This window comes from Monopterus albus, unplaced genomic scaffold (genome assembly GCF_001952655.1).
Source record: "Monopterus albus unplaced genomic scaffold, M_albus_1.0 scaffold403.1, whole genome shotgun sequence".
Classification (NCBI taxonomy): domain Eukaryota; kingdom Metazoa; phylum Chordata; class Actinopteri; order Synbranchiformes; family Synbranchidae; genus Monopterus; species Monopterus albus.
The window spans coordinates 161,557-173,842 of NW_018128283.1; the positions used below are offsets into that span (position 1 = coordinate 161,557).

General features: G+C 48.5%; 1 protein-coding gene across 5 annotated transcripts in view; it reads left to right on the forward strand.

Annotated features, from left to right (window-relative positions):
* Window positions 1–45: 45 nt before the first annotated feature.
* Window positions 46–12,286, forward strand: part of mdga2a (MAM domain containing glycosylphosphatidylinositol anchor 2a) — a 62,499-nt gene continuing 50,258 nt past the window's right edge. For 4 of the 5 annotated variants that reach the window (XM_020586357.1, XM_020586359.1, XM_020586360.1 and 1 more), the window contains exon 1: window positions 46–2,031. In XM_020586357.1, the coding sequence (XP_020442013.1) occupies window positions 1,959–2,031 (73 nt within the window). In that variant the 5' untranslated portion in view covers window positions 46–1,958. The remainder of the gene's footprint in view (window positions 2,032–12,286) is intronic. The other variant, XM_020586358.1, reaches the window with a different exon arrangement.

Sequence of the window (12,286 nt, forward strand, 5' to 3'; positions counted from 1 at the left end):
CAGGTAGATTTGGATGCTGGTACTTTTATACTTTTACTTTGAATGCAGGGCTTTTACGTGTAACAAGTATTTTTTACACTGTAGTACTTCTACTTTTACTTTAAAAATCTGAGTACTTTGTCCACTAGTGAATATTTAACAGTATTGTAGTGGAGTATAAAGTAACATGAAATTAAATATTTAAGTAAGTATGAGAACCTCACAGTTGTATTTAAGTACAATACTTCCACCACTGGGAGAGGAGAGTACTGATAGCACACAGTAAACACAGACACAATAACCTGAACCCCAGAGAGAAACCCAATGAAACTCCCTCCCTGTTGGAGACGTGATTTACATGAACGATAGACGAGAGGAGCACAGCGGTGGGGGAAGCGTAGCCGGGTGGCGTCTCTAGTAATTGTATTGATTAAAGTCAGGATCCTCCAGCTGTTTGAACAGAGTCCCAGACAGAGCAGCGCTGGAAGGAAACTCTCTGCTATTAATGCGATTCTTCAGTGTGTGGATGGATGAACTCTCTGCTTGGTATTCTGCTGCTCCCTCAGCTGTAATTAAAATGTGAAATCAGAGAAGTTTGGTCCCATGGAGCCAAAGAGTCCAGCTGGCGATGCTGGGTGACCGGTACAGCATAATCCACTAAACCAGGCCTCACTGAGCCTAGAGTCACTAATACTCATGATGAACTGTATCATCGTTGTGACCGGGGGTCCACCCTGGACAGGTAGAGGATGTTCCTGGGAGTAACATACTAGTCAAAGTGTTTGTAAGCTGAGCATCAGGCTGCGATCAGTGAACCGATAACATCAGTGCTGTTGTTCTGCTCTTAAACCCATTTGGCCCAGTGCAGCGTTGTACCGGAAACGGTGATACACCTTAACCCCGGAATCGTCACATTAGCTGACGTCACCTTGAAAATGGCCCATTGTATAATCATCATCATCAAACTTTACTCTGGATGCGGTGGGGGCCCATGAAGAAGGTAACGCAACAAATACCAGAGCCAATTAAAACAGATACAGTAGAACAATACAAAAACCACTGGTAACCGGTCACCACATGTTGTTCAGTCCATTCATTACAGTTAAAAGATAAAATCAAACATCATTTAGAATGATCGAGGAATAACAAGGTTTTCACTGTGGGTCCTACTTATGTCAAAACTCTAAACCAGACTGATTGAGTTAAAAACGTAGCTACGCCCCTGCACACCGGCCCCCGCCTCATAGAACAGGTCAAATAAAAACTATTCATTAAAACCAGGAGCAATTTCCTAAAACTAGTAGAATAACCGTTTATTTTGACATGATGGTCTCGGAAGCCCTGTCCGTCTCCACTCGGCCCGACTTCAGCCCGAGGTTCGCCCGGGGACATCTCACCGGTAACACCCACCGACGAGGCGGCCGGACTGACCGCTTCTCCTTCTTCTTCACCGGAGAGCACAGCGTCGTCACGGCGGCCCGGAGCTCCGACTCACGTCCTTCCCTCCTGGGTCAGCCGGACCGCGACGAGCCGCTGACAGGACGCGGAGCAGGGAGCTTCTCCTCACAGTGATGGACGTCACTCCGCCCGGCGGACCTGGCGGAGGAGCAGCCCGGTCCTGGTTCACTGACGCACCGACGGTTCCCCCACCCCCCTGAATCTTAATCATCTTTCTACAATGTCACCACCAAGGAGACGCCGCTGAGGCACCGGCTCCGCTTTAGCTAACGTTATCCCCGGTATGAGCGGAACCGAACCTTCCCGTCACATCTGACCAGGGCTTGGGGTGGTGGTGGCAGGCTGGCGGGGCGAAACATTTGGATTTTTTGGATGAGAACCGGGCACCGGGCCGGATTCCGTGCGGAGGGACGACGGCCAGAGCGGAGGAGGAGGCGGGAGGAGGAGCAGCGGGGGACCGCACTGACAGCCTCGTCCCCGGGGGTCGTGAAGCAGCGAGGCGGCCTGAGGAGGATGTGAAGATGGGTTTAGTTTTCGGTCTCCTGTGGCTTTTTACCGGCTTCCTGCGGGGCGTGCACGGCCAGGGTGTGTACGGTAAGGACGTGTTTAACACAGCCTACTGTAAAGCCACATGTGTAAATGACATTTGATGACACAAGCAGCCTTAACTCGGAATACCAGCCGCTCCAAGTGACCTTGTGGAGGGATTCGGCGCGTGCGTGCGTGAGTGCACGCTGCTCTGTAAGTCATGTTAGACTCATGCACGGCCTAGAGGCACAACAGGTAGACGGCAACACACACACACACACACACACACACACACACACACACACACACACACACACACACACACACACACACACATCCTGCTACACCGAGGCTTCCTCCGCAGCATTAGCATGTTGCATGGCACCGCTGGGCAGTGGGTCTGTGTGGACCCTGCACCAGGACACGATGCTTCTGCTGCTGTTGTATTTGTATCCACGCTGACATCACAGGAATATTCTGGGTCCTGTGGAGACTTAGGAAGAGCTCGGACCCTTGTTTCGTTGTTGTCATTGTGCTAGTTAACCGAAACAGGGTCAGGGTTAAGGTTGGGGTTAGTCTGGGGTTAGTCTGAGGTTAGTCTGGGGTTAGTCTGGGGTTAGTCTGGGGTTAGCCTGGGGTTGGGGTTAGTCTGGGGTTAGTCTGGGGTTAGCCTGGGGTTGGGGTTGGGGTTGGGGTTGGGCTGTCGCTGATCCCAGTCTCATTTTACATCTTCTGGTGTGTTTTTTCCTGAGTTTGAGTCTGAAGACATCACCACATGCAGGATTAATATGAGATACTTTGATCTCCTGACTGATAATTCTGACTTCTGGGCCTGGGACAGTGGTGCAGTGGGTAGAGGAAGGTTGAAGGTTCGAATCTCGGCGCCTGCAGTCCATGTATCGAAGTGTCCTTGGGCAAGACACTGAACCCCCAAGTTGTCCCCGATGGTCAGAGCCTCGATTCTGTACCGGAAACCAATTCCTTGTGTGTGTAACATACTTGGCCAGTAAAGGTGATTATCCTTTCAGCTGCGTCACATGGTCTTCATCAGCACTTGCAGTTATTTATTTTTCCACTGTCTAAGCTGAACATGTTTATATTTTTTTATATCTCATCAGTGATATTTCCTTCGTGGTGTAACAGCAGAACAGGTTATTTTTTCATTGACGGCCACAACTTACTGACTTTCTTCCTTCTTTGTCTGAGCTTTCAACCACCAGGTCACAGTCTTCATCAGCATGTGCTCAGTTGTTATCATTTGACTAAATGTCCATACTTAAACTAGCTTTTACCACCACTTATTTCTGGTACTTTCAGCTGCGTGTCATGGTCTTCGTTAGCTTTTACTCATGGGATGGAACTTGACCTGAGCAAACTCCATCTGCTGATGAAGACCAAGAGAGGTGGTCAAAAGCTCAGGAAAAAAGCCCGTGTGTTGCCTGAGCTACGACTGTACTGGTCAAACTACAGACTCACAGTTTCTCTTGAGTTTTCACACCATTGTTTTGCATCTTGTTTTATGGTGTCTCTGTGGTGTGACTGTGGCACCAGGATGCTTCTCCCAGGTCGTTTGGACACAACAGCACAAATAACGTCACGTGGCACCGTAGGGGGCTGTAGGACCAAGGATAGTCCTCAGCTGCAGTCCCAGACCATGGTGTCTTCAATGGCAGCTACAGGCTTGATGCTCACTGTGGTTTCCTCTTGGCACGTTTAGTGCTCTGCGATATTCCGGTAATAATTTACAGAACTGTGGCTGACGGTGACTTTACTGTCCTTCACTGTACCAAAGAAATGCTGCTGTAATGTCTTAGTGATTTCCTGTGTTGCCTCTATAAGAGACACTTACAGTGAATGGATGTTTCTCAGTCCTGACTTTATTAAAAATACACCCACAGTGCTTATTAGTGTTTGATTTCTCAGGGTGCAGCTGTAATAGCTCTGTATTCTTGTCAGAGGAAGAGCTTGTGGCTTTGTCCTGTGCTCGTCTCTCTTCATGGTTTTCTTCCATGGATATTTTTGCAGTGAGTAGTTACAGTAACGTTTGTAGTCACGTCTGTGGGACATGTTTTATAGAATTCACATAGTTTTTTCATCCTGCATTAAAGTGTCGGTCAGTCAGTGAGTGAGGCTGCTGCTCCTTCGCAGGATTATTGCTTTGTATTCGCTGTGTCCATGTGCATGACGTGTGTGTGTGTGTGTGTGTATATATATATATATATATATATATATATGAAGGATTTAATGAAGGCAGTAGAGTTTCCACTACATTTTATCAGATCCCTTATTGAGTTTTCTGGGTAGTTCGTTTGGTGGGGAATGATGGCGTTTGTTAAAAGATGCAGTGTTATTATTTACTTGTTTGGCAAAGCAGTCCAAATTTGCCTAATTGAAGCTGAAAGTCGTTCTGTGTACTGTTTGCTGATCACTGCTCATGGAGCAGCAGCTAGTAGGCCGACACTTCACCAGCAACTCCCAGGCATGCTGTAGGGAACAGCGCCACCTTAGCTACGACGCTAACATTGATAACAGTAGATCGCTATGTTTCACAGACTCAGACTGTTTTTGAACAGGCTTGGTACTGTAGCTGTTAAACACACTGGTTTGGATATCAGGGCATCTGCTGCTGTACAGTTTGGAAACACAAGTGGCCTGGTAAGTTTTTGTCAGTTCAGACTCAGACTCAGAATCGGAAGCAGCTTTATTGGCCAGGTGTGTTGAACACACAGAATTTAACTCCAGTGCAGTGGCTCTGTGTGCACACACAAGGTTCTTCCGTAAGGAAACGAGTGGACGAGATCAGAGTGAGGGAACAAGAAAAGAAAAGAACGTGCAAAAAAGAAAACAGAAGCACGATCAAGGCCACCGTACACGGTGCCATCTTCACTACAGCCAACAGTGATCCCAGCTGGGGTGAAAGGTCACGTCCTCATCCCAGGCCTTAACGCTCAGTTCTGACCTTTGTGTGTCCCTGCTTCCCGTCCGTGTGTCAGCGCTGTGTACCCGGCTCAGATTTGAACACTGCTCAGCTCCTAAATTGCCACACGGGCACAGGTGTAACTGAAATGTGAGCCACGTGCACACAAGAATAACAACCAGGTGGTGTGTGTGACAGTCAAATGGCCCAGTTTCCTCCCAAACCACTGGGTTATGATATGTTCCTCCCAGTTTGTCCTGATCAGAAGCTTCTCCATAAACGTCCACCACATGTGAAACGTCCTGGTCTCTCCACTGACTCCGTCACTGTCGTCGCTCTCCTCCATGTTTATTGTTACTGGTCTGTGAGGGGCCGACGCCGAATGATGACGACAGGTCGTATGAGCAGAGGAGGAGACGATAAAACGACCACATTCTGATCTGACCGCTCGTACGGTGCTGCACAGTCAGAGGTCGGACAGGAATCCGGTCTAGGAGCACATAGGCAGGTGGCCGAGTTCTGAGGACACCTGGTCTGGGAAACGTTAGCTGTGATGTGAGTGTAGGTAAAGTTTGAATAAATGTGAACTTCGGGTGCTGCCCACTGCACCACCCATGTCTTCACAGAGTAACTCATACAAAACAGATCAGGACCAGGGCCAGTAAAACCTGACTAGTCCCTCCCCGCTCTAATAAAACTGCAGTGTCAGTGTGTTTCCTGTGAGTTTCTGTGTGATGTCAAGGTACATGGAGGCTGCCGCGCTCTTGGGCACATTCAGTGCAGCAGAGATTTTCTCGTATCCTTCCCCAGATCTGTGTCTTGTCACAGTCCTGTCTGGCAGGTCTGTGGACAGGTGTCTCCACCTTTGTTTCACTGACATGTGCCATCAACAACAAGGCCTTATACAGACAGGAGTGTGCCTTTCCCAATTATATCCCAGGCATTAAATTAGACACACGTGGACTCTATCAAGCTGCAGAAGCATCTCAGTGACCACTGACAAGAGCAGGAAGCACCGGAGCTCAGCTGCACCAGTGTCATAACAAAGGGTCTGAATACTGATGTAAATGGGACGTTTCAGTTTGTTGCTTTAATCTATTTTCAAAACACTCCAAAAACCTGTTTCCACTTATTATATTGTGTGTGGACTGAAAGAAAGTGAATCCATTTTAAGATCCTGCTAATGTGGATGTTGGTAAAGAAAAACCGATGTGCAGCTTTAAAATAAAACAAAATGAAAGTTTCAGCCCCCCACCTCCACCTCCACCTGCACATTGTCATACAGCATCATCACCATCATCACCATCCTCAGCAGCGCCACGCAGCCTGCAGCCGCCCCATCGCTCTGAGTGTGCTGCTGCCCTGCTGTGGCGCTCAGGCGTGTTGTTTGATTTGTTGTTGCTGATACTGATCTGATTTCACAGCCATATGGGCTCATTTTCTGCCTCATAAACCCTCTTCAGCACAATGCACTTAATGCTCGTTTGTGTGGAAAAGGTCAAACACACATTCAGCATGCTGCTCACTCACTCACAACACCGAGTGAGAAGCTGACAGCGCCCCCCGCAGGCTGCGGCTGTCCCTGCACACTGACCATGGGTGGAGACAGACATGTTGACTGTTCACGTGTGGCACTCAAAGCCCCAGACTTTCTCTTCTCTCTGAGTGTCAGCTTCATACAACTCACACATGTTCATGTCTCCAAAATACACCAGGAGCTGTTGAAAAGCCAAACCAGGGAGGGTCACGTTTTATGTTAGCATGTTGACTACAAATCCTGTTTCCTCTCCAGTCCTGCTGATCGTTTCCCAGACCATCCATTAGATGAGTTTCCTTCCTTCAGGCAGCTGTTCTTCATTTGAACAGAGAACTGAAACCTGCTGCAGATGGAGAATCCTTCAAGTCAAATCTTATTCCTATAGCCCAGTAATACAAACCACTGGTTTGGGCTTTACAGTCTCTCTGCAGATGATGCTCTCCGTCCTCAGACCCTCGATCAGGATCACAATAAACTCCCAAGAACCTTTAAGGGGTAAAAACTGGGAGAGACCTGAGGACTAGCCACAGAGGAGGGATCCAGACAGGAAGTAGATGCTGTGTGTACAGAATTGAGACAAAGTAGTTTCACAGAGAGGACAATGAGGATGACAACATTGTAGATTGTAACCATGCTCCTGGATCCTCCAGCAGACCTGGAGGATCCCTGGAGGGAGCCTACTAGGACATTTCTAGTAGCAGACACTACTAGAAATGTCAGTGATTAACAAATTATTAAATATACTGGAGCTCCAAACGCCATTTTGTGCAGCATGAGGAGCTAGTGCAGTGGTATACACAGCACAGAGGTCAGCGATGCCGTTCTCAGCCCGAGGAGCCGTTTGTTAGATATACACCATGGTGGGGACACCACAGTCACTGGTGCTGCTGGTCTCTGGACGGCGTTGATGGGGAAAGACACAGACGGACGTCGTCACTGGCTGAGTCGTTTAAAGCCGAGCTCTGTGTGTGAAGGTGTGATGAAGATTTGAGAGTGTAATCAGCATATTTTCCTCCTGTGATGAAATCATTAACTCTCCGTATTCGGTCTGTTCTCACTCCACTTTCTCAGGAAAATTGGGGTTAATTATAATTATTTTGTAATCACCCTCTGTCTCCCAGCTGTGTACACAGGAAGCCGCCAGTGTTCCCCGTCTGTTCCTCCCTCTCCTTTCCGACGTGTTCCTGTGTTTGTTGAACCATTAGCTGTGGGTTTACTGTGTTAATAAGTGTTAATGTGCAGTAATGAGGATGGAGTGCGGCACATCACTGTGGGCGCTGCTGGCCCGCCTTCTGTTTCCTGCTGGTCGGAGGAGGACAAGCAGCTAGACTCGCACTAACAGCTCAGAACCAAAGGATATGAGCTCTAAAAGCAACAGTGAAGCAGTGAGACACAGATCAGTGGTTAGGAGGAAGGCTCTGAGTTCAAGCCTGCTCCAGTTTCCCCAGTCCAAACAATCAGGTTTACTGGAGACTTCAGGCTGCCCAGCAGTGTGTGAGTGTGCGTGGCTGCTGGCTGACCAGACCTGGACAACTTCATTCATTTTATGTTTTTTGTTGCCAGGCCTATGGGCCGGCGCTGACAGATGCTTGAGGGGTCCGAGGTTATGAGCTGAGGTGGAGAAATGCTGTCTAATGTGATGGCTGGACACAGGACCACGTCCAATGATGTAAAGCTCACCTGCACCACATCGTCCAGACAAGTTTTAGATGAGACAGCAGTTAGTAGGAAAATACTTTCACATGATTTCTGATGCATTTCTTCAGTGTAGCTGATGTAGGACAGTGTCAGGGTGCCTTTGTTTTGATGGTCGGCACAGACAGTTTCTAAGGACTGGAGGCGGAAACAGCAGAGCAACAGAGTTCACGGCTCTGTGAGCATCTCCGAGTGTCTACCGGCCACTGCCACGGGCCCTTTTCTGTTCCACTAAACATTTGGCTGAAGAGATTCATCATCGTGTCTGCTTGGACGCTCCCACCAGTGGAGGAGAAGTCACGCCTCTGATGAAAGGAGAGGACCTTTACTGAGACAGAGAAGAAGAAAAACTCCCAGGTGACAGGTCTCTTTGAATGTAGAAAGTTTATGGCTGCACTTTCACTTCTTCCTGTTTGTGTACGATAAAAACAAAGTGTAGCTACCCAGAGCGAATGTCGGGGAAGTGTCTCTGTTGCCTTATGTTCCAGGAGGTTGGCGTGTGGTTGAAGAGGCAGCAGGCTGAAGTATGTTCCCCTCCTTGTGAGTGAACCCACTTGCTCTTGGTGGTCGGTCTGCTCCTTTGGCTTGTGACTGTTTAAAATAAATATCTGCTGGTGGAGCTGCAGCTGACAAAAGGTGGCGTCTTCAGATGTCTGAGCAACAACCTGAGAAGCACTGAAGAGGAGGAAACATGGAGAGGTGACAGGAGTCTTCGATCTAGATTTTTGTCCCAGTGCATGCTGGGAACTGAGAGGAAGGTGGAGGTGAGATAGCATGGTGTGTGGAGGACATGTCTCTGTAGTGACCTGTGGTGAATTCGCACGCGCTGGCGGCCTGTATGACGAGCAGTGCTGATGTGTGTGTTTCTGGCTGTGAGTGTGGCTTTGGCGTCAGGAAGTGAGCGTCTCCGTCTTCACCCTGACACAGATCCACTATGATTCACTGAGCAGGATTAGTCATGTGAGCTGCAGAGGAGCTGAACATCCTGCGTTAACATGTGACTATGAATCAGATGTGATGAAGCTCGGGCAGAGCTCACGGTGGTGCTTTACCGCCGACGCCTCCGTCATCAGGCCCATTAGTCGTTTCCATACTCACACATTTTACTCCAGCTGTGCAGTAACATTTCAGCAGATAATGGCAGCCCATCCAGCTTCTTTTTTAAGCTTTATTTTTGGTATTTTATTTCATAAAAGGACTGATACTGAGTGCTGCATTATCTCTTATAGCCATTATACAAAGCTCAGGTTTTTTATTTAGTCAGGGGCATTTTTCATCTTTTCTTTGAAATATTGTGATACATATCATAGCGTGGACTTCTTATGGTGGCAGTATGGGGCCGCGAGCTTTGCTGCATTGTAACATTTGCACTCACGTTGATGGTGCAGCCACCAGGAGCAGCTTGGGGTTCGGTGCCTTGCTCAAGGACACTTTGGCACGTGACCTGGAGAAGCTGGGATCTGAACCACCAGCCTTCCATTTAGGAGATGACCTGCTGTACCTCCTGAGCCACTGCCACCCTGTTATTGCTTCCTTACAGTGCAGCTAATACCTGATGTACCCAGCTAACACGAAATGGTTTTAGGTTTCCTTTGGTGACAGTGAAACAAAACGGTTAAGACTTGTTGCTGATGTTCGTTGCACTGGCTCTTTACTGTCATTCTTCTGAGCTGGCGAAGGGATGTCGGAGGAGTGTCGAGCGTTTGTGGAGCAGCTTGGTTCAGACGCACAGAGTGTGATTGGCTGTGAGACTTTTCAGGATGCCTCTGATCAAAGAGCAGCCGAAGTCATCTCTCCCGGTGCGAGGATTAAGGCCATGTTTGGAGAATAATCCACCGTGTACAGTGAGCTTGTGTAAGCTGTGCAGCCTCCTTCAGCATCAGTCCACCAGCAGCTGCAGGCTGACAGCATGGTGAAGGAAACAGAGGGAGAGGGTGTTCAACAAGAGGGTTCACTGCTAAATGTCATCAGACTTCTCTCTAGTTGACACTTGGTCTTGTTTTAAAGTTACAACTAATTATATTTTTTTAAATGCCAGAAAATTGTAAAAACAAATGTCCATCACAGCTTCGCAGAGCCTGAGGCGACGGCTTCATGTGGTTTGTTTTGTTAAAAATCAGTGTACAAAGATGTTAAACAGCACATTGTCACCTCAGAATGTGTGCACCCGTCTGTGCACACCTTTCCCCACAGCCTGACTTTTCAGGAGGCTGTTGAACGCCTGGTGAATTGTAGTGCTACGATGTAAAGAGACACAAACGTATGTGAGAGCAGAGACGCGTTGTCGGGTCCTGTCAGTCATTTACTAAATGCAGCACAGTAATGGGAGGATGAGGAGGAGGAGGATGCTGCGCACCCGGCCGGAGTTTTGCTGCAGCCTGTTTTTGGCGTTTTCAGGTTAGATCTCTGTGTATGTACAAGGCCGGGCTACGGGGCGCAGGCCCAGGGGCCTGAGAGGTCAGGGAGGCAGTGACCATGGAACGGATGCAGACAGATGTGAAATCACAACAGAATAAATATTCTGTGTTTATTCTGTCTTTATTGTTGTGCACATCGGGGGCCACTGGGCTGGAGTCAATAATACTTGGCAATAAAGTTTATGCTTCAGGACACTATTTAAACATTTGGTTTGGGTGTTTTCTTCTTGTGTAGGAGGAAGGCGGGGCCTGTTATGTACCTGTGACCAGGGGCTCATTGTCTGTGGTCGTCTGTAGTCCATCCACGTCTGTGTGCACGTCTGTTTGAAAACCCATTTCCAAAAAATGTTCAGCTGAACTGATTTTAGTCAAGTTTGGTTTAGTTTGGTTAAACCTTAAATGGCTTTTAGAAAAGGGAAGTGTATCCACACACACTGAGGCGGCAGCTTTATGCGGTGGTGTGTCAGACAGAAGCTGAGCTGACCAAAGACAAATCTAATTATCCCAGGTCCCTCTCCTCACAGCTGTCAGCATTCCCATGTGTCGTCCTTGGAGTTTTCCAGCTGACAAAACTCTAAACTGTGAATTTTCTGCCTGGCTGCTTCACTCCTCTGTCTCTCTGTCACTCAGTGAATCAGTCCACACTTGTGTCGCGGTGCAGCGGGATTCAGGCTTGTGTTGTGTTGTAATGGATGGATGTGTCATCGAGGCTGCACACGCTCAGGTTGATGTTCCCACAGAGACTGAAGGTGGTTTAGCTGCAGCAGTGAGGAGGTACGACCAGCACTCCCAGTTCAGCTGGTGTTCACACCAGGGCTGGGTACATGTCTCTGACACACATGGATGCGTGGCAGCAACACATAAAGATCAGAACCGAGCCTTAAGGCCTGAGATGGAAATTAAAGAGTCTCTCCTGGGGTTTTCATTCATCCCTGCTCTCATTACAGATGCAGAAGCAGCAGCGTGCTAACAGCCAGTCAGGCGTGTGCAGCTATTTTTAGCCGTCCCACTGACTGGGCAGCTTCCTCTGACAGGTCCTCCATCCAGAAATAACGCCAGCGAGCTTACATAACCTGCAGACAGACAGGATGTGAAAATCCTTTTTCGGACATGAATAAAACAGTGCTGTTAACTCTGACCTGAGAGCAGGGACAGAGATGGATCAGGATGTGGGACAGATCGCGGTTTAGTTCCATGTCTCCCTGTCTTCGCTCTCAACTTCTGCTCTTTGACATAAATAAGTGGAAGAGCTGGGATCCCTGAGTGAACTCTGGCTTCGAGTTGAGACCAATTAAAGATGTTTATGGTCTTGGGTCAGTGCAGATGATCAGCGATGCAGGCGACTGCAGAGTTTACACTGGAGCATCTGTCTGTTTCCAAACACACCGACCTCCTGCAGGGAAAATCTTGGATCTGTTTCCTCCCCTTAACGCTCTAATCGGTCCATCCCTTTAATCCTGGGACAGGTTTAAAGCTGAGGTGGCCTCAGGCCTGTATAGTAGAGTCGCCCTGTTTGCTCACCGTCAGTGTTTGTGATGTGGAAACAGCCTCAGTCTCTTTGTCGCCTCACTCTGCACGCTGACCTCAGTCCAGCTTTGACACACCAGGGAACAACACACCTGTGTGGACCCAGTATGTTCCTGTCCCAGAGACTCGGCTCAGACTTGGATGAAGGTCTTTAGGTGTGTGGCTCCTGCTGTGTGTGTGTGGGTGAGGCTTTCCGTGCTGTCCTGCTGACACACACAGCGCAGACGG